This window comes from Genypterus blacodes, unplaced genomic scaffold (assembly GCF_046128005.1).
Source record: "Genypterus blacodes isolate CSIRO-AG114 ecotype Tasmania unplaced genomic scaffold, CSIRO-AGI_Gbla_v1 ptg000012l_1, whole genome shotgun sequence".
In the NCBI taxonomy this organism is placed as follows: Eukaryota; Metazoa; Chordata; class Actinopteri; order Ophidiiformes; family Ophidiidae; genus Genypterus; species Genypterus blacodes.
In genome coordinates, this window is record NW_027466826.1 from 7,015,742 (window position 1) to 7,039,122 (window position 23,381).

The following is a 23,381-nucleotide window of genomic DNA, read 5'->3' on the forward strand; positions in this document are numbered from 1 at the left end:
TATTAATCTGTGACACAAATTGATATGATTTTGCGTTAATCAGGACAATGTGTATCCCATATTTTTTTTAAGATGGCCGTCTACAGCCTTTATGCTGGAAGAGTGCATTTTGCTGTTGGATGTTGATTAAAATTTCTAATTCATGTACATAATATTACCCTAAAAAAGACACACATGCAGCAGAGGTACTATCACATAAGCTCTCCATATGCAACAGGTTCCCTCTCCATGGCAACACAATGTGACTACTCAACAACACAGGCTTACAGGGTACATTTCTAACCACTGATGCCACTCAGGCTCCGTGGTGGGGAAACATTAAAGCCTATCAGGTTTATCCCCATCGGGCTCTGAATTGCCCTGCTCAGAGTGGCTGGAGATGTCCCTGGCTGGCTTAGCAGACCAAGGCGACAACTGTCATAAATTACTCCCCTGTGGTTCCACATGTCTGCCATACTATAACTCAGGGGCAACAGGGCTGGATTTGAGAGCACATGGCCAGAGGGAGCCTCTGGTCTCAAGTCCTGTAGTCACGACGGTGCAATGTGATACACTTCTTTATCCATATATGAAGGTGTCAACAACAAAAGGGAAACGTATTGTTTTGTTTGGAGTGTCAACATTTTCTTTCTTTAATATGGTTTAAGCTTGATCATACTTCATATCTTTACAATTTGGAAATGCAGACGAGTGACTCTTTAAAAAAGCTTTCCAATACTGCAGCTCTCTGCTTCCTGAACACCCAAGTTTCCTCCTTTTTCTTAGCATGTCAACTCAAGGAGGAGGCTGAGTGGTTGAAGAGGAGAAAAAATGAACCACTTCACTGCCGTTCACATGGCAGCTCACTTCCAGTGATGTATAAAGTGCACTTCCCTTGGGCTTGCTGTTTGTCATAAAACATCTCTCAGCACATAATTTAACCAAACTTGAGAGGCAAAAAGAGGGGAAAAAAAGAAATACAAACATAATTTACTAAAGGGGCGTTGGAGGCTAATACTGAGGCTGTTTGCCAGGAGTGCAGTAATTCTAAACCACGCTGTGGTAAGTGGCTCCTCCAAAGATACTGTGGGGTAATGTTGGACAGCTGAGCAAATGGGATGAGGTCCAGGGAGTGCATTATCTTTATGAATTCATGACAAAATTTTGTCCCGATAGTGATACAGGCCTAGGTGTTTGTAAACACATTCCTGTGGTCTGCTCTCTCAAAAGAATGTCGAACGGCAAAAGTGTTCATGGTACAAGCAAGCATTTCGGTGCCTGCACTCGTCAGATTTAACTTCTCTCTGCAACATCGCTGTGTCTCATTTATCTGTAGAAATTACAGCATGAATCATAGGATTTAGTATTCTTAAACGTTTTTATGAACTTCCACATTAAATGATTCCTAAAACAAACTGCATGAGAAAAGTAGGCGTATAAATTTATTTGGTCATATATCAAGTAGATCACTGACTCCAACCCTCAGAGAACTTTGCTTATGCTACAGGCTTTACAAGGATTAGCTCCAAACCACAAAATCGTGGGCCTCACACTCTTCAATGTCATACACTACAAAAAGGTGAAAAGGTGCCAGTGTCAACATGCAAACGGATTGAAAAGAAGTCTACATCAGGCAGTCTACAAAAGCACTGCAACATCATCACCCACTTGCAGGATAAAAAAAGAAAGTATAAAAGAGATTGATAGAAGTTCTTAGTTCTCTTTATAATCCTCATTCTGTGGTTTGCTGTTTGCTCAAACGTGTGCACAGATTCTTTCCCCATAAAGTTGGTTTCTGCAGTGCAATGTGTCTCCATCACACCCAGCTCATTCTGCACACGCAAGGCTGCGTCTATCCAATCCGACTGGCATCACGGCCATGGAATGCTGAAGTCCACATTTTTCCCATTCAGCAAGGAAAAACGGCCTTTCAAAGCCAATCAGCTAGAAATGTTGCTTTGTTTTTATTTTCGACTGAACTTCCTGGAACCTATTATGGAGCTGTCAGGGATGTATATTTAGCTATGGCAACACAGGGCCTCCTCGCCCCCTTGCGCCACTGGTCATGTCACCTCTGATAAACAGAAAAACAATTGCTTATCCCTTTTGTCACCTTTAAAGAAAATGGCATGGGTGTGTGTAAGTGAAAGATACGCTCCGTTTTGTTCAAACAGAACATCTCTGTAAACACGAACAGAGTGGTATAGGATAATACAAAGTATACACACTTTTACACACCTTTACCTAACCAAGTGAAACCTTTAGAAAGGAAGAATAAGTGGCAAAGATTTGAGAATTATGACACAAGTCTAAATTTAAGGTAATAAAAGAGACAACATTTAAATTCTAGGTATTTTCTTTACTTGCTTCTGGTGATGTTTACACAACATTATGTCTGAATCTAGTGGACTAGTGCCTCTACAGATCTATATTATGGTGTAAATTATATTCAGTTTATATGATTATAGTCTCATTGAGAAATGATATAGGAATAAAGGCCTCAACATGCTTCATCCACAGTGCCTGTCCATATTTAGATCAGGTGGCCGAACGGCTTCACACAGCGGTTGGCCGAGTGTAGCGAGGTGTGAAAGTGGATAGTGTTTAAATCTCTACGTCAAGGGCTTTTTCTGTTGCTTCACTTCTGCGAACAAAACTTGAGAGTTGTTTATCCTGTTTACCTTGTACACAGTTTACAATCATGATTGCAAAAAAGAAAGGGATAAAACACAATTTCTGTGTACTACATTTATGCACACATACACACAAACCCTGCCCTCTGGTAAGCTGAAAAGGTGTGATGATGTCGTCAGATCAAGTTTGGATGAAGTTGGATGAAGAGTACTGTGGTCTCAAGCTCCGATACTACTGCTGACAAAAGCAGACCAACGACAACAGATTGGGAATTTGTGTCAATATTTAATCACCACCCTCCTGGGATTACTCGGACATCACTGGAGTCGCAGCATAAAGTGGCCTCTGTTATGTCAGCTTCTGTTTCAACCAACCAAGTGTGCAACAGCAGGGAGTTTTACAGCAGCGCATGAGGCCAAACTCAACATGCGGCCAAAACACAAACGTGAAAACGCTCCAACAAGTTTGCGGCGCTCAGTTTGCAGCAGCATAAGTTACTGTCTCTGGCTCTTTCTAAAGCTTTAAGATAGCCCACTGGATTGTGGATCAAGTTATTTAAGCAGGTTTTTCCATGCCTCACTGTCCAGGACGACACAACATCTGCTGGACAGGAGGACCCCGCTACACAAAAAAAGGATGGATTTTTTTAATGAATCGAGCATCAGAATTGTCCAACTGAAAAACTTGATTAAAGTGTTATCGCTGAGTATCAACACAGTACCGTCCACCTAGTTACAAAAGGTAAATGTCTGTACCGTGTTTTCTTAGCACACATGTATAGACCAGACCAATACATCTGTGGTGTTGAGTTTAGAGGAATTTGTGCTCTAAGCCCTGGCTTAGTATGACCTATACTTGACTCAACAGTAACAGTGTTACTCACTGGTTCACAAGTTCATCTCCCTTGACCTCTGTGTCTGACCCCCCTGCCACCACGACATCACACACACCACCCCATGTGTACCCTGTCACCCAAACCACCAAAAAGACGCCCCACTGCAGCACTTCAGTCTTCCTAAGTCATAAATTTAGTCACATTTCACCACTCATAACCTGCTTAGCTCCTGCCAGTTTAGCAGGAATTTTTACTGTTTAAAACCAACATAGACATATCTGCATAGCTGAGATGGCTCCTGCCGCCTCGTGCCCACAGGCGCTCGTCAGACTGGGAGGAGACAGATTTGAGGGTCGTGTGCTACCCTCAAAGGGATTATACACTACAATCGACAAATCTAGGGATGAATATTTCCAAGTGCTTTCTTAAAATGATCACTACTTCTAAGGGAATCTTTGAGATATATTTGAGCCGTGCAGGGACAAATTAATCCATTTGCACTTTCGCTGTACACAGTATGTCAGATATATAGCTGGCACGGCAAGTTTAACATTAAAATTGAAAATATTGTATTCAATAACATTAAATCTACCATTCTAAACCTTCACCCTTCTCTGAGCCTTTTTGGTGGCATTTAGTAATTCCTCAGCCCTAATTCTCAGTATCCCACATTAACAAGTCCATGTAAGACACATCAACAAGAATATGGGTGTCCAAGCCCATGAAAGAAAAAAATGCCAGGGAGCAGGGAGTGAACATGGTTGTATATATATCGGCAGGTCTATTTTCCTTTCAGACTAATCAACACCTTCTTGTTGTCCCCGGTTGTTAGCATGTCCCCTCGTCAGCTGCACTGGGCCACACCGGCCCGCTCGGCTCCCTCCCCTGTCAGCAGGGCAGCTTTTGTCAAAATTTGTTATCAGCGGCGGTGATCCTGCTCTATTTAAGAAAGGGTGCGTCAACAGGTTTAAAGCACTCCTGCCGCATGTGTCACCTCTTTTTGATTCAATATTTCTGCTATGAAATGCGGACAGTTGTTTAATCATAACCCCGCCCCTCGCCCCCCTCCTGCACGCCTGTCCTCCTCTACCCAGCCATCATTCCCACCCTGCCCCCCATCATCCCTCAACAAGAAAGTTTTGACCCATGTCACCTTTACAGCACACGCTCCTTTCAGAACCCCCCAGCTGCAGCCCAGAAATAGGACATCTTTTTTTAATTACGGGAGCCCACTTAGAGACCAGTGCCTTTTGCCAGTGTCCTCTTCCATGCTCAAACAGGGACGGGGATGACAACTGTATGAATGTTCTCCAAAGTTTGTCCAGAGATTTCGCTATCGGCCTTGATATATGTTCAGCGGAGAAGCCCAGCGCCACCACACCACCAAAGTCACTCGCCTCATAACAGTTGACTCTAGATTTTATCATACTGCAGTTAAGTGTATTCCCCAATTTTGTTTATTTAGTAAGGGGACGATGGGAGGAATGCGGCCACTGCTATAACACAAGACAGTGACCATAAACTAATATTTCTGAGGGGACAACACAATAACCACAAAGGCAGCATGATGGCACCGTACTTTTCGGTATGTTTCCCAGCAACAATACACCCTCGGCTCCATTCCAACACAAGCAGATAGTTACCTCATGCTGGCTTCCCTCAGTGTAAAAAAAACACTACAAAATGGTTCGACTAACTATGCTATGCAAGTATGTCTTAAGATAAACAAGACAAAATGAAATGTTTTGTGATGAGGGTCTAACAAGAAAATAAATCCCATGTGGAGTGCATGTAAGCATGTACTGTATCTACCGTGTGAGAATCCCAGTTTGAAATGTGCAATGCAATGCTTAGCTAATTGGATATGTGTATTAGAAGGTCCGTGGTCACAGCACCCTTATGGGGCATGAAATAACAAGCAGCTGTGTGTTTCAGAGGCCTCATGTGTGTGCCGAGTTTGTCTGCATGTATGTGTGTAGGAGGGATGGCTGCCGAGAGGTTTATTAACCCAGTCCATCAAGGCAGTGTGGGATTCACACTGAGACACCCAAGGCTTAAGGATGTGAGCGTCACACAAGCAAGGCAGCAAGACGGTACATCTCTGCAATACTAATATCGGCCCTTATTTTCTAGGACAACAGCCCCTCTACCTCCAAGCCCCTTACACACATCAAACATCACACACACTCACACAGACATTGCCTGTATAGAGGGGCTGCTTCCTCAGCTAGTGGACTTTGCAGTTAGATTTCAGCAACTTCACTTCTTACTAAGGAGAGAAAGGAGATTGCGAGTTGCAGCCTTTCTTTCACCCCAACTTTTGATTGTAGTTGTTGATCCATTCAACAACACAACAATGTATGTTTGTGGTAATGATAAACAGTAGTGTGAAACCTACGTCACAGCACATTACCCTATATAACTGTCAATATGGAATTACAGGACTATGTCAAAGGTGTGGTGTATTTAAAGACGCTATTTTAGTCTGTGCTCCCACAAACACGTTTTACAACCTTTGGCATTGCGACGCCGAAGACATTAGAATGATGTCCAAGCCATTAAGGAGGAATGGGGACTTGTGCACTGTACACATAACCCAACTCCCAGACAGGATCAGCTAATGCCAAAATACAATTCTAAGGCATTAGCATGCTTAGCCTTATTTATGTAGGGTTGTTTTCCAACAATAAACTGTTTTTGACAGGGTCTCATAAAAATAACTTACAACATGTCACAAGTGTTAGGGAGACACAACAGTGCGGTGTTGTTAAATACAGTGGAAATAGAGGATAGAAAATCGAACAATTTTCGAACTAGGTCTTATTTCTCTCTTGAGGAGTACCAGCCACCAACAACGTATGGAACATGAGCGGTCTTCATACAAGTTGCCGGTCATAACCTTGTGTGATAACCTTGAGATCATTACAAATGTATAATATCTAACAATCTAAGCATTTGAAAGGACACTGTTCAGGAACTACAGCAATCCAATCACAAAGTAAGGTGAATTTAAAATGAAAGGATCTAGTCAGCAATTCACAAGTATTCAGAGCCGCACACTGCAAGTCATGCAAACAGAAATCAGGAAGTCTCTGCCATGCTTGGGCCCTAAAGTTAGCACGGTTGTTTTCACAGTGAAAGCTTAGACTTGGCACCTCCAGAAATTGTCAATACCAGCTTGTATTGTCAATCTTGAAAATGCTGTTTGGCCAATCAAAGTGTCACCACGAGTCACCCACAGGTCTGTTTTTAGAGCAGACCTCCAGTCGGGAGCCTGCGGTGGAGTCAGAGGTGTTGAAACGTCCCAAACCCTTCCTTAATACCCCCTCTTTTATTATTGCTCTGAGCTCAGTGTGGAGTAATTAAAGCAACACTGAACTCAAAGCTCATTACCTTGGAAGATGTACAAAGGAGAGGGTGGGGGTATTTGTCTCATGCTGAACCCCAATTACCACCTCATAAGAATACGCTTAACAGAACATTAAAATATGATCCAGGTTGCACACAGGAAAACACTAAATCCTTAGTATTGAGTCACAGTTGACAAGACGCGGTAGGGTAGACCCTAACTGATCCAGTCTGATCCTGTGGGTCGAGGTGGAAAAATGTATTGCATTATTTTGTCTGCTTGTGGTTTGAAACATTGTCCTAATGGGCACCAACAGAGTGAATCACTCTATGTGAGCAGCACGTTATGTATATTACAGCCACTTCTACTTCCAATAGATAACATACATTAGCATGGCATGGTTCAAAGGTGTATGTGGTAGTCTGCATGTGTTCTATTCAATCCATAGCAAAGGAATCAAATTCAAAGAAAGACAGAACTTTGTTGAAAGAGAACAATACGTGCAGCAGGTTTTTCGTGCAAGAGGAACACACCGCCAGCCAAACCAAGCCTGCACTCCTCCTGCTTGCTTTTGGGGCTCCTTGGGGCTAGTTTGTTTTGCTCACATCTTGCCCACTGTTCCTGTCAGCACATCCAGATCCTCCATGGCACCCTCAACCCTCTCTTCCCTCACCTCCCTCCATGCCTGTGCCAGAACTCTTCACTCCCACCCCTCACCCAACAGACACCCTAGCTAGCATGATTAATGACCCTCTGCTGGGACTCTCCATCCACTCAGCACATTGTTGAGAGCCTCTGAAACAGGACAACAGTTGCATCCCCTCTTCACACCAGGTCTAAGCCCTGCCTGTCAGTCCCCGGTTAGGACACTGTTAACTGGCTAGATTTACAGCTACTAACCAGCACTAGGTGGCAGCCTGTCTGGAGAGGGGGGGGTCCTACGATTAATCACACTCCTTTTGATGGGGAAGTTTTACAACTGGTGGGCCCAAGGCTTGTCACTGTATAATACCTGCATAATCCATGGCGCCTCACATCAACCATCAATCACTAGTCTACTATACCAGTACAACTATTGCCAAAAATTCACTGTAATCTCATGGTTTGATTGTACGCTGAGAACCTAAGAGACAGGAGTTACCTGACTTAAAATGTTAGGATACATTTTGAATTATCACTAAAAACGCTTTAACAGATGTAAAACGACAATGGACTATCTTTGGTACACCAATACAAACCCCCAGGTGTGACCAATTAGTTAGCTGATGAGTTGCAAGTGTATACATTTAAATGGTGTAATAATAAAACTATAAAATATTTAGTTTTAAGTCTTTCAACAGTTAAGAGACACATTATCAGTTTGATCATCATCAATTTGATCATCTAATCTGGGATTGGGTGTCACTTAAATATGTTACTCTCGCTTACCTAATGACTGTAGTGAGAAGCAAACATGTCTCCATCTCAAAGAATTGGTCACCGTTATGTAATTTGAAACAACTACAGGAAACACCGGACGTCCTTCATGACTTCATGAGTTGAAGAGACAGATGTTATTATTTTTCAGCCAGTAGTCCTACATGGTTGGAAGGTTGAGCATAACAAATGAATTCAGGGCAAACTGCAGTGTACACTGATGCCCATATTCAGCAATTCCTTCATTTGTTCACTTGTATCAACCCTGCAGAGGATATAAGCTAGAGTTTGAGTGTAGAGCAGTTCATGATGCTTATCTAATGAAAGAAACACCCACCATGACCTCTTACAAAAGCAACGTTGCTAACTTTACTGGACAGCCAAACACTTTACCAAAACTTTCTTCAGGGACTAGGCTGCTATAATGAAACAAAACACATGGCAAATCCCTGTTGTGTGTTGCTGTAACGTGTGTATTGTAAAATGGAGTAAGAGTGCATGCCAAATTTTAGAATATGAACTGGCAATAAATTAAAATCTAATCTCTGTTTATTTTTGTAGAGTACACATCCAACGTCAACCCTGTCAAGGCAATGATTGAGGTGACAACTCCGGCCACTAAATTTATTGTCTTTCGACCACATCATAAAAATAACACACAGCGAGACTGAGAATGTAACCTGTGCTCTTACGTCTAAAGCTACAGGATACTGGGGCCACGCAGCAGACACGCAAAGAATTGACATGAGGCAGATTCTCCATGGGCCGAGTGCCTTCATGAGTAAACATATTTGCATAAGTGACTGAGTGACATGAATTACGGGTCCTATTCCTCAGCTGCCTTCTGCTGGTTCAATTGGGAGTGATATATGTGTGTGAAGATCAAATGGCAGAGGAGAAGGGGGCTTTGGTTTGGTGTTTTGGGGGTGGGGGGGGTGTGTGTGTGTCAGGGGTGGGGGGTTGGGGGGGGTAAAGGCCACAGCCAGTTTCCAAGTGCTCAGGCTGCGACCCCGGGAGGCCCGACAGCGCCTGCCTGACCACAGCTGGGGCCCGAAACAACACACACACATGCTCTTGACCTTGAAAGGCGACCGAGAGGGACAGTGCCTGCCTGCGTGTGTGCGTGTGTGCGTGTGTGCGTGTGTGCGTGTGTGCGTGTGTGCGTGTGTGTGTGTGTGTGTGTGTGTGTGTGTTCCTGATGACTGACATGACAGCAAAATGTGATGAATTAGCAAGGTTGTCAGTAGTGTGTGGATTAGTCTACGTGAAAACAAGAGACCATTTTCAAAACTAAAGTGACACGTGCCACTGATATTTGGGCTAACTTCAACTTCATTTTATTCCACCAGATGAAATAACCGCATACAATGTGCATAACAGGTTAGAGCCTCACACAGCATGATTAGAAGTATTTATTTGAATCATGCCTAATTTTCACAATTACTTGCAAAATCACCTCTGCTTTGTTCTTTCCTTAGGGGAGAGCGAGATTATTATTGGAAAGGTCAGTTGGAGACTAATCAAATCATCCTCCTCAATGTTCATTCTGCAAATCCGCAGCCATACCCCCCTGATATCTACCTCTGGCGCCTTGCTGGTGATTCGAGTCAATTAGAGGTGTGCTTGTGAATTTCGTTAGTGTTTGGATAAAAAAGAAGAAAGCTGTCAGTCAAAAGGCCACTCTGGCTTTGTATCTGGGGGTTGCTATAGAATCTCTAAACCTGTATTTGTATGAATAAAAATGAAGGGATTTAGGGCAGACTGCTTCCTCTGCAGACTTGTCAAAAATCTGACCTTCGCTACAGGAGAGGGGGTTGATGGGAGAGGATAGAGGAGGAAAAGAATTGAAGATTTGTGAAGCTGAGGCTCAGTGACTTCCGTATAAAAAAAGAAAGGAGAAGTGAAAAAGGTGAGAAAATACACGGCCACGCTCATACTCTCTGAGGAATAGTCTGGCAAAATAACAAATCCACAGAATAATTCAACAACAGACTAAGATTTGTCTGTTTGATGACACACCTCCTGCCAATGTCGTAGGACAGACAAAGGCTCAATCCTCAGATCAAACCAATGCTTATGGTATTACAATCCCCAGACAAGAACTAAGAATTTCCATTGTTGCCAGTTTATAACCACAGGTGGCAACAAAAAAACATCTTACAATAAATCTGTCACTATTAGTTCGATTAGATTTAACTCTAAGATTAACTTTAAAGCTAATCCTGTAATCGTGAAGCTGCATTTATCAGACGTTCACAACACGGAAGAACTAATATCATAGCGTGATAATAATGTGCATAATGTGTAACTTGTGATTTCGAAAGAATGTGAAGGACAGAATATTTCACAGATGATAAAAAAAGAAGCTATGAAAACTACTGTACTGTCCTGTTAAACTGATTTGCTTTGCTGTATAATCTTGCAGCGTGTGTTCTAATCCCACTTTTTGCCAAACATCACACTGCACTGTATTCCATTCCATCTAAACAATAACAAAAAAAAAAAGAAAAACGTCCTGCCTTGCATAAATAAAAAGAAACTAAAGAAACTGTATATTTAACACGATCTTTGGGTTTTAAGCCAGAGAACCTTCTTGAGCTAGGGATTATGTACTATTTCTTTGCAAACGCAGATGCTGGTCACAAAGCTGTAGCAAAGCACTCGATTATATGGGTCTAATAAGCTTAGGGACGGTGCATTAGGCTTTAGGCCAAATCCAAAACATCCCATTTTTTAATAAGAAACAAAGGTTGTGCTTATTGGGTCTAATGTGCTGAGGTGGCTGGCAAAGGTGGAGCTGTAGCAACAAGACACATGCTCTTTCCCTGGCCAAACTTCTTCAACTGTGCTCTCATTGTTCTGGAATCAAGACAGAACCTTCCATTTTCCAAGAGTTGGAGGAAACTTTTTCCTTTCAGAAAGGGAGACAACACTTCCTTTCCCAGAACAATTTATCTCTTTACTTGACAGGACTCCCTGCTATATTTACCCAACTAGAATTGCAGATGATGTACTTCCAGCTGCACTACTCTCCAGCTCTATGGCACATGGTCCTGTCAATCACGTTGGGTAGAACAGAACAGGGCTGCCAGAACAGTGAAAAACCTCAACAATAGAGAAAGAGGGAGAGCAGACATAAAGACAGATTGACAAAGATAAAACATGAAAGAAAGCAAGGAAAATAAATAAAAAGAAGAAAGACAGAGGTGGGCTGAGAAATGTTGAGGGACTAACTCATATTTCTTCGTGGCTCGGCTTTTGTTGTTAGAGGGAGTCGAGATACGCACCAGAGTGAATGGAATTACTGGGCTTTCATTAAGCAGACAGCTGGGCCACTGTGAAGCCTCAAAGCAGCAGCACAACACAGCCCACCCGCAAGATCTCACATCAAAATATCGGTGTGTTTCAGTGTGCAGCAGACAAGAGACACAGAGACGGCGTGATCTATTAGATTGTTATGCTGCTGCAAAACAAAACAAATTGATCAGTCTGTCAAGCACAGAATTCCACTCCGCTGAGGTTATTTGATCTCCATTTTGTCTCTCATCAGGGCATGGACGTAACATTTCAGAGGCTGAGTGCATATGGGATTTGGGCTTAAGGATGCAACAAGGGCTTCAAATATCCTTGACATGGACTCATTACTTCATGCAAATATCCTTAAAAAATTCAAAAAAATATACACAAAAAATGCTACGCTTTCAGTGGGGGTCCAGAAAAAAAAATCTACTTTATATTTGACTGTCGTATGTCAAATTTGATGTCCATGTCGAATACAATAATGCCGTTATTGTTACGGAATCAAAGTAGGTGAGGATAAAGGAGGAACATAGGCTTTTGGTGATTTGTGAGCTGGAGGGAAGGGGTTAGTGAGAGAGGAAAGAGGAGGGTTAACCAATGGATTCCGCCCAGGCCAGCAGCGCCTGTCCATCTCACTGTGGCAGAGGCATTCCCTTGAGGAAGGCAGCAGTGGTGGGGGCTTAGGCCCAGCAGCTCCATGTGTTGCATCTTTCCCACTGCTTATTGCTGCTACAACTGGAACCGGGGGGCTGTGGGAGCTGCCAGCGCTCTCATTGCAAAGGCATGATAACATGTAGGGTTCTCTACACGGCCGAGCTGGTTCTCCCAGAGGGGGGCTGTCAGCTTGCACCACTCCATTTACACACACTTGGACTCACAAATGATCAATCATCACACATGGTGATAGAGAGATTACGGTAGAGAAAGGCCATGTTCAATCTTAACTCTGCACCTTGCACAAATAGGGACAGACACTTCTTTTGATGCGCAACATTTACCGCTCCTTGAATGAGCTCAAGTGCAGCGTTATACTGTAGAGTTGCATCTAACTGTCATGGGGAAGGCACAGATCATAGAACGCAAAATTATTCCAAATCCAAAACAAAACGGTTGTCTTCAATCTGGGTTTTACATTTTTGTGCAAGTAGGGTTTTTATAACACAACATACTAAACAAATACTGAATTATCAAATCAGGCTGTAGATAAATGTCAATTACATGAAATGATTGATCAGATGACAAACAAGAGGGCCAATTTAATAAGTTATAAAAACAAATCCAAATCCAAGCCAAAGTCCTTCTAGTGAGACTCAATACTTAAAACATTTCCATTCATGACAATTTAACTTTAGCAATAGTAAGGAAAGAGCTACAAAGACACAGAATGTCTTTGAAACTTTGACTCAATTTGCCTGTTTTGTATTCTGTGTGATGCTGCAGTCATAATCTATCCGTATAAAGTTAAAAATAGAACTCACACACACAATCTCACTCCTGTGTGTGGCTGTCTGCAGCTGAAGGACCATCATGTCATAACATCCAGGTGCTGCTGTTTAAACAACTCTGCACAGTGCAAGATAACTGATGTCATTTTAATTTTATGGTGATCTGAAATTGCAAAATAACAATGGGCAATAAATCTAAATGACATTGAGATCAATTTGTTTTTGCAGTGCATTGGATGTTGACATTAATATTGATTTCAGTATTGATCTTTAACTGAGCCAATAGCCTCACTTCTCCAATTCAATGACATCTTTAATCTATTTAATGATAAGTCATTGCACTCACATTTCTTACTTTGTTTACTGTTCAATAAGCATTGATTTAATGTTTAGTTGCCTTTATGAGGTTGCAACAGGTTGTGATTTGTCTGTGTGTGACTGAATAAAGAACTGTAACCTTTTTGTGGGATTATATTAGTTAATAATAAAGTGTATTCACTAACGTAATTTAATTTAATTAATTGCCCATTAATTCAAAGTTAAAATAGGATTTATTATTGTATTCTATTATTCTGTTCTATTATGATTGGTTTTCTTTCTCTTCTTCTTTAATACTTTGGCTAAATCTCTAAATGTTACAGTGCCCCGGCCACCAAACTGCACACAGCTTGGAATGTTTAAACTTCTTTTTTCAGAGACACATGTAGGACTTTACAGGACATCTACCTTTGCGGTGCTCTCATAATATTATCTGGAAATAATTAACACACAGCAACATGGGGACACCTTGGGACATTTTAAAATGTTCCGACGGACAAAGTCTTTTACACAGTAAGACACAGAGAGATAATATTGACAAGTGTGAAAGGCCAAGTGGTTTCTCTGTGGACATCTACTGAGCACACCTGTTTAAATATTCCCTTACTGTTCAGACACGCTGAATGTGCTCCACTCACAGTTCAAACTCTCCAAGGTTTATTCAAATCATTTCATAAAACTGAAAATTGAAAGGCTTAAATACCTAAGAGAAATTTTCCCTACGCAGTGGAGAATTTGGAGGATTTCAGAGTGGCAAAGTTCTTCCAATGAATGGCTTCAACATGGGCTGTTCCATAAATTGCTTCATATTTGGGAACTCCTGTATGCAGAGTGAATATGCTGCCATGTTATGTTGTTCCCCTGATCACCAAATATCCAGCCAATATCACTATGACTCCACTCACCTTTTATGCCATTGAGTGTCTCCTTAAGGTGGGAAAAACTGTTGAGTAATGGGTCCTGTTCTTCATCCTGTAAAGAGAACGTTACGACATTAATGATGGGAGCATGTGGGTGGCATCTCCAACACAACATCCCGATGAACGGAAATACTTTATATAACTAAGTAACAGAAAACTATTACAGCCTTCAATCACGTCTGAGGCTCAGAGGTCATTATCAGGTTATAAAGTTATTGCTTAGAGTTATAAAAATAAATAATTAACTACACGAGCCACCTGTACACGAGCCGTTTCCACAAAGGATCCGTTTGTCTGACACAGGCTAATGCAAGCAGTAAATGAATTGTGATGGGAATGCTGACATCTGATAGGCCACATACAGAGGTGACTTGGCTCGCTTTATGATCATCAAATCAAATCTTCACACAGATGGCTGCGTCCGTACAGCTGGGACACATTCATGATATAACATCTGCCATCAACTACTGTGAAGATGTCACCGATGTCAGTCTTCATTGCTGTTGTTGTACTACCACATACATTACTGGACAAAGTCTGACAATGTTCGCAGCTTTAGGACAGCCTGCCTTAACTCAGAGAAATCGGTAAACAGAATTGTAATTTCATATAGAGCTCTTACCAGTGTAGTGTGTGTATTCCATCTAGAGTTCCTCTTGATGGCCCCCACAACAGTACTTATTTCACCCTGGACAATGTAGATGTTCTTGTCCACCATGCTGCTTCCTGGGATAAAAACAGAAGAGGGAATTTTGGCATAAGCTCCAGCATTTATGTATGACAAACTGTGGATGCCAGAACTGTGCAGAACCAATGGGAAACCAAGCAGGAATTGTTTCTGATTGATGGAAAAACAATCCATATAAGCAAACCTGCTACGCCACAAGTAATGTTAGTAAACGTATATAAAGTTAACAAGCTTGAAGTCAAACAAGGAACTATATCAGCCTCCAAATGAATACAGAATCGAAGACACAGGTAAGTTTCTACTCGGACGATGCCTTGTACCAATTTGGTTAACCAAACAGAATCAAAAGGATACACTACACTGTTCATATTTGAGAAGCAGTATACCTCAAAATGGTTGGATTAACCTTTTTCCTCATGTCCCAAAAGCCATGCAAGATAATACTCTTAGTTTAAAGGGAGATATAGGAGAATAAAGAGCAGGTGGCAGAGGGTAAAAACTCTTTTAAATTCATGGTAAGCAGCCGATTCAAAACAATAAGAGGATAAAGGAATGACAGTCAGAGGCTAAGAGCGATGATCCGACAGCCATCTGAGAAAGAAGCACAGAGATTGGCCCTGGACACCCATAATACTTGAGGCCTCAGAGTGTTTTCAATACATTTTTATTTGATAACGTTGTCCTCTTGTCCCCGTATTCTCGAGTGTTTCAAACTGTGCATACATCATTTTGCACAAACCTCACACTACAATCAATATTAGACCAACATAAACTATACAGAACCATAGCTCAGTAGTTAAAGGGACTCAGCAGCAGATTTCTAAACTTTATGGAAGAACTGAATTTATAATGTGATGTTTTAACACGTTTTTGTGAGACAAGATCTAATTTAACACATCTCATTACTTACACTGTTATATACCCTCTAATTATACCTTTAAACTCTGATAACATTGGTTTAATTTCGACTTCTCCTTTTCCCTTTCTTAGTGATGCAAGCACGGAGGAGCGTCAATCACTGCAGGTTGTGAAGTAAGTGAACCCTCCCCAGGCTGGACATTCAGACTGGTGACGTGTTGTGCTGTACTGATCACCTAATCGATCTCGCACAGTAGCTACTTTATCTCTGCCTGTATCTACTCTACAAATCCGCTATTAGTCAACTAAAGCTCAGACTCGTGCCATGATGTCACACTGAACCATAACACAGAGTGAACCCGCAATAAAGCGTGTCGAAAAAGAAGCAAGATAACGTAGTGAAGACGGCAAAAACAAGCCAGTTAGCTGTCAGGTCAGCAGAGAGAGTGCTAACTGGCTAATTAGATTAGGTAATGCTAACAGACACTCCATCACGTAGCTCCATTGACATTCCTTTGGGGAAACGGAGAGACAACGCCAGGAAACACAATGAATGCCAGTTCACACCTCTGAATGTATGCGTGTGTTTACTAAACATTCACTGTAGGAACAATATGACCGGCTAAAAGTCCACAAAGCTACAAGCTAACACCCAACCTAGCTCCACTGGCTGGCCTGAGCTAAGACTTGTTCTCCCTTCGGCGCTTATGTTCTCAGACAACTAGCCATTTATTCTACATCTCCACGGTTAGGCAAAAGGACACGTTCGTTGACAAATATATAAAACACTGTTGCTGTTCAACTGAAATCAAAACATTACCTGTGTACGGTTGCTAGTTCAGAAATGGAGTCCCCCTGTAGCTAATGCTAGGCTAGCTCTATAAGCTAGCAAGCTAGCCTGCTAACACTGAGTGAAGACCAAAAGTTCAGTTCTTTTCGACAAACAGATGAAGTAAGAATTCTGGACATTCCACTGCGTAATAAGGCGCTGTTTCGGAACACTGCTGACTCATACGGTGTTTTAAAAAACGTTACATTAATGAATAAACTCAACACCTTCCTGCAGCTGTCAATCTGGTCTTGGTAAACACACTGACGTGGAAAACCTCTGCAGTCTCAACCGAACATGATGCTGAATATGGATTGACAGCTTCCTAAACTAACAATATTGCGCTTCTCGTAACTCTTTAAAAGACAAGAACGTGTCTGTGAATTGTTTTTGTAACTCCAGGGATTCTCCCAAACTCTATTAAAATGGTTTGACTTTAAAAACAGCAGAAAATCACTTTTCTTCTCGGGAAAAGGGGCGGGATGAAAGGGAATCGGAAGAATAAGGGGTGGTTGAGCCGACGTGATGACGTAAGCACGGATGTGTCTCAACTCAGCGCCACCCGTCAAGACATCACATCTCATTTTAGCTTTAGGGGAATTTAAATGATGTAATCTCTAATTTAGATCATGGGGCACACTCTAAATACAATAATAAATATATCAGAATAATAAAACAGTGTTGCTTTACAAATTCTTTAACTATTATTATTACCAAAATAATGTTTCAAGTATGATGTTTATTAGTTCCTGCCCGATGTAGCTTAAGGATACTGACTTTGGTTAGACATAGATCTAAGGCTCATACCTGTGGCCACTTTGGGATCTCTTGTTGCTTTGTATGTTGTATGATGCAACAAATCTGTGCATAGTTGAGGAATGCGGCTGTGCTCCTGTGTAACGCCCCACAGCATTTCTCACAAATAAACGCAAGGCCAAGGCACTGTGGAGGTCTGTCAATGAAAAGACATTGCACAGATTTGTGCTTACCAGGACAATGATCTCTGGAACACATTGAAAAGCATGAAGAAGTTGAGTAGAATATCTTGCAGATATACAGTACATGCATGGTGTTATGGTCATTCTCTGCATAACACAGTTCTATCCACTAGATATGTTCAGCTTTTTTTGGGGTGGGTATAATCTCTATCTTTGTGTTGTGCTGTAATACCACCTGGCACCATATGGGTATGTTCTATTCTCTTGCTGCTTGATGGGACACAATGGGTACCAGTCTTGATAACCTACATACCCTTTACAGTGGTCAAGCTGTCAACGTTCTTCATTGACCTGAGGAGGCTCTGCGTCAGAGCTGAAGAGCTCTTCCAGTGTCGGAACAGGATGATGTCCTCCGCACTGCAGGTCTGAGGAGACATGGCTGGCCAGGGTGTTTAAGGGAGCGTTGAGTGCTTGTTGATTTGTTCTGGAGACTGATCTCTCCACAACTGGCTCAGTTAGTTTAAGCTCCTTTATTGATCCTCCTCCTCTCAGATAGAGGAGGGTGCAAAGAGGTCAGATCATCATCTTCATGGTGGCCCGGAGTGTGGTGTCATCCTCAGCATCTTGCTTCTTGCTTCAAGTCTTTTGCTACTTTATGGAGGCTGACCTCTCATTACACGATGTGATGATGTCTCTGATTCTGTCATCTGTCGACCCCCCTCTTCTCCTGCAGGGAAGGCTGCAAAAAGATAAAGGAGTTTGTTTTTAAAAAATGGCTAAATGCTTACAGAAGAAGAGGAGAAAAATGAATTATGGTAATAGTTGTAGAAAATGTTAAAATGCAAATGGCAGTGATTGGCAAGTCCCCCAACGCAGTTTAGAGAGTAAGTAACTGCCTTAGAATTCCAAAAAATAACATGAATGATCACAGGATCATCATAAAAACAGAAACAAATCTTGCATGGATGCAAAACAAATTCCTTAAATCTTTATTCCTGGAGACAAAACATGTGTTTGTTAACTGTGTGTGTGTGTGTGTGTGGCTGGGGGGTGGGGGGTGTCTTATCTGTCTGTGCAATCAGCTGCAGCCCATTTGCTCAACAACTACACTGGAAGTATTGCTTCTCTGTTTAAGGCATGTAGAATGTGTCAGACCTCTGTTTGCTCTTTGCAAAGTGTTTGATCACCTGTGAGATTTGTAATTGCACCATTTCATCTGCAAATATACGCACACCATTTTCTACAGTAGCAGGTATGTCAGCACCACAAGGCAATAACAAGTAAAGCTGCTGCACGTTTGTCATGTACCTGCATGCATATTTGAATTGTTTTCATCCAAATAATTGGCCATGAATTATTGTGAGCCTGGAGAATAAGCCCATTAGTTTAATTTTCTTCAGCCATGAAAGGGAAAGATTTACATATATACATGTAAAGTCTACATTTATTCACAAGACATCGAGGAACCAGTCCTTCCAAGAAATCAACTTTAATAACGGTGATGTTGCGTTGCAAATCCTCTTTTGATCCACCGTATCCTTGTCATATTCGCACTCAGCTCCCGAGATGAAACAGCTGGATTTCTCTTGATTACATTGCCTTCATTCGAACTGAAAATATTTATGCAAGCTAGTGTCTTGGAAGCAAGTCTGCTCATCATTAATTACAGACACGAGGAAAAGGACAGTGAGAGGTCTCATATTTGAGCGTCTCGTTTATCCGTAATCTTTGGGATACATTTAAAGCAAAACAGTGAAAATGGATTTATGCATTTACATTGCAAGGTCGGGCTCCTGGTGGGGGCTTTAAGTCTATGGCTTACATTTGCTGGAGCCTTCTTCTTATGATCATTTCAGGCTTTAGAACACACAAATATTTAAGGGCAGACAAAGTAATGTGCTTTGTATTGCAAAATGTTTGTGTCATATTTGGCAAGCACATTATTGTTTGAAAGATGTGTAAATAGTAAATGGGGGCTTGTTTATCGAGGGTTCCTGTTACATTCTTGGAGATATTTTGCAGCAGCATTTGAGTGTCAAGACTGAAAATGTGTGGATCGTTGCAAATAATAATTCCCCTTTAAGTCCAGTCATTACCTCCGATTACTTTGGTTTAAGTTAATATAGATCACAAAATATAGGTACGACTGTTTATATTTTACTTTCTCCATGCCATCTCGAACATAAGGACACAAATATCTGTCAGCCTAAGTCAACAGCTATCTGCTAGATTAACACTTGAGTTCATACAAAGGTACCTTTAAAAATGGCCAGGTTTCCCTGCACTTTGGATATCTATGCTCCCCAAAGGATGAGTTGAAAGGTTTTGGTGACCGCTTGATGTTTCTTCCACCACCACCATCAAGACAAAACTTCCACCTGTATTTAAGAAATGTAAACAAGCAATGCATGTGAATTGTACTAAGTGCATCTATGCTCCCCAGTGGATGAACCCTTTCTGTTTGCACTCCATAAAATTGCCCCAGTCTCAACAATGAAATAAGATACCTCACACTGTAACGCAATATTTGCTTTTGGCTTTGACATTTTGCCTAGCAGTCCTGGTCCCAGGAGGATATGTAGAGACCATGCAGCCTAATTACAAACATTACTTATTATCCCCACTGCTGTTAAGGCTCTCAGAGAAGCTAACTTATCAATATGTTTATATCTGTGTCACTATGACTTGTGTGGGTGTAATGAACATTGGCGCCTCTAGGGGCTGCTCAATGAGCTTTTGACTTGTCTGCTGTTGTTATTAATGTCCTAAGATAAACATTTCTAAGATATGGACTTCTAAGATATACATTTCACAACAGAACAGAGGCAAAGAGGAAACAAAGTCAACTTCAAATTTAAGCCCTCCACCAAACACACACACTCACATCATTTGTACTGCAGACAACCCCCTCAACATTGATTCCATTATACAGTATATTGTTCTTTACATTATACGGCCTCCTCATAAATGAGTTCCAAGGACAGAAGCGCCTGACTGCTTTGTAGCTCAACCAAATGGACAACCATCAAATTCAGTAAGCACTCCATCTTTAAAATGAACACAAAAGAATTAGCAACAACCACAATCAGTATCAAAGCGAACCAAAACGGGTCTAAGACATATGAAATCTTCATTCTCCTCCATTTGTTCTGTTTTATCACTAACTGACCTGCAGAACAATGAAAAGCAGTTTATCAGTGTTGGCATGCAGCTTTGGTTCCTTTTCACGTGAAGGGAAAAACAAATACACCTGTGTCGGAGTTGTACTCAGCTTCATACTTAAACTGTTCTGGTGGTCTGTTTTGCAAGCCGTGGAGTTCCAGCATCAGCAGCAAAAGGTCAGTGAGAGATGACAAATGTTGGCGTGGTGTACACCAACATCATATCTCAGAGGCCACAGCTGTGTTAAGAATGTGTTAACATTGTTCAAACAAGTGTGATTCATTCTGTATCAATCTCTCTGTACATCTCAGACCAGAGGAAAAGTTCCATTTGAAATGTACTGTTTTTTGTGTGTTGCTATTCACAAAAACTGTTTCATTTTTGGATGCTGGAATGCTGCGGTTATTACAGATGCATTATTTTCAGGACTTGTCAAAATGGGATCCGTGGGGTCTTCCATTGTCTGGCATTTGCAAATTTGAGAATGTGAGACCACAGTGATGATAATGCATTATGCTTCCCGAGCTAAAGCCAGATAGTAAACACGAGTCAGTGCATATGGGGGCGCACAGACTCACACATTCCCTTATGGTTGATAAACAAAAACTCACATCTCACATCATTCATTGTAATTTTGCTGAATGGTGTGATGTCATTCTATGCATCCTTCTCGGGAATTCAGCCAAAATTAGTGATATGGACAACGGTAGGATGGACAGAAGGAATAGAAAAGCTCAAATGTGTATGTCAGTGTTTCGTCTCCTTTCACATCTGAAACTTAAACACATGAAACTAAACCTGAAACTGAGTCAATCAGCAAGTATCACTGATGGCTGTGTGCACATTTCTAAACTTTATCCCAAGTGCGCTCACTTTGACACTGCAGCAGCCTTTTGAGTCCCTAATTATCATTGTTTGATAATGATAGCATTGGCAGGCACGTAGACGCTGTATAGGTTATTATTGTATTGTTGTACAAAATAAAGTCCCATTATTTAGTCCTTGTGATTATGATTGCAGTTGTCCTGAACTTGTATCTGTCCAGAACATGTTTACCTTCTTTAGTACATTTAAAAGGAAAGCTGCACTACTGTAGCTTTGTGAAGATGGTGATGATGAAGAACTGACACCGGATGTGGCTCTGAAAGCTGCCGTCTCATTACTCTGACTGTACAAATGTCTGTTTCTTCAGGTACGACACACACACTTTAACGTTTGACCTTTTCCTGTTACATGACAAACGTCGTCTGTCAGAAACAGCGATAGATTCCCTCTGTTCCCTCTTTCACTATATGTGTCAATAACAATAATATGAAACCTTTGGCCTCCTGATGCACAGCGAGTCTCCACATCTCGGGGATCCTGGGAGAACAACAGAGCAGGTAAATAACAACTGTGCAGAGGAAGCAGAGCGGAGGAGCCTTTGGGAGGCTGCAGGGATCAAGAGAGGAGGGATAGAGTGTTTGCAGAGGGAGAAGAGAGGGAGAGGCAGGGAAAAGGGGAAGAGGAGGAGAGTGTGTATGTGTTTGCAATCCTGTGTGTGTGTGTGTGTGTGTGTGTGTGTATGCGTGCGTGTATGTGCACGTTGGGGGCGCCAGAGAGAGAGGGAGATATTGTGTGTGTGTGGGTGTGTGTATGTGTGTGTAAAGGGGGCCGTCCTTTCCACAGTGGACCTGTCACACACAATATTTAGCATGAAGTCCCCCCTCCCCTCCACCTCTCCGTGTGCTCTGCGTGGGGATGAAGCCTCACTCCTCCACCGCCTTCATGTCTGACAGCGCGCACAGGGAAGAAGTAGAAGAAGAAGAAGGAGGAGGAAACTCACTCACTCACTGACGCCTTTTATTCTCTCACTCTCTCTACCCTTTTTGTTTTTTGACGCACCGGGGAACTTTTGGTTGTCCATGTCACCGGCAAACCTGCAGCCAGGACAGCGCAGCCATCAGCACACAGCGAAGCCTTTTGCCTTTTCCACGGATTAATTTAACCAGACCGGGATTTGATGTAAGTGCAGATGTCACACAAATGCAGTTTTCTGTGTTTTTTTTTGGTTTCGTAGGGGGGTTCTGTGCCTTGGGAGTCCAACGTTACACTATGACGTGTGCGTAAAAGCCAAACAAAAGCTGGAGCCTCATTATCCCCTTGAGTGTATTTGCACATTTCTTTGAAATAATGTTAGAAGTTAATAAACGAACTTTTTTAGGGCGATTAATGCGGCGTTTAACTCGCAGACATGGGGAAATGTGGACAGAACAGTGTAAGTTTGGGTTCCGCGGCTCATGATGAGCAAGGATATGGTGCTGATGAGGGGGCGACACACCGCGGTAATTGTCTGATAAATATTTAAACACGGACGTTAAACTGCAAACTATGCGGATAAAAACGTTAAGGAGTGAGATTTTTAAATTATCTTCCAACTTTTGCGGTCAGATGAACAGAATGGATGCGCTCTCAGCGGCTTTGGCCTGTTGGAAGCCCGATAATTGTTCATAAAGTGTTCAGATTTGTAAACTGACCGATAGTTTCACTTTATCGAACATCTGTATTATTATTATTATTCTGTGTCGACGCGTTACACACAGGCCTGTTCGTAAAGCCGGATTTTCTCTTTGCTGCTCTCCACGCCCAAAGAAGCTGGTTCCCGAAGAATGGCATAGAATCATATTTTCTTTTGTGTGTGTGTGTATGTGTGTGCGTGTGTGTGTTCGCT

The 23,381-nt window shown here is 41.9% G+C and overlaps 1 protein-coding gene across 3 annotated transcripts in view; it reads right to left on the reverse strand.

Annotated features, from left to right (window-relative positions):
* The window catches only part of gbf1 (golgi brefeldin A resistant guanine nucleotide exchange factor 1), a 51,966-nt gene extending 35,082 nt beyond the window's left edge, over window positions 1–16,884 (reverse strand). For 2 of the 3 annotated variants that reach the window (XM_076164021.1, XM_076164004.1), the window contains exons 1-3: window positions 16,563–16,867; window positions 14,819–14,922; window positions 14,182–14,248 (exon numbers count right to left, since the gene is read on the reverse strand). In XM_076164021.1, the coding sequence (XP_076020136.1) occupies window positions 14,182–14,248; window positions 14,819–14,914 (163 nt within the window). In that variant the 5' untranslated portion in view covers window positions 14,915–14,922; window positions 16,563–16,867. Of the gene's footprint in view, window positions 1–14,181; window positions 14,249–14,818; window positions 14,923–16,562 lie in introns of all 3 variants that reach the window. The other variant, XM_076164014.1, reaches the window with a different exon arrangement.
* Between the last annotated feature and the right edge of the window lie 6,497 nt (window positions 16,885–23,381).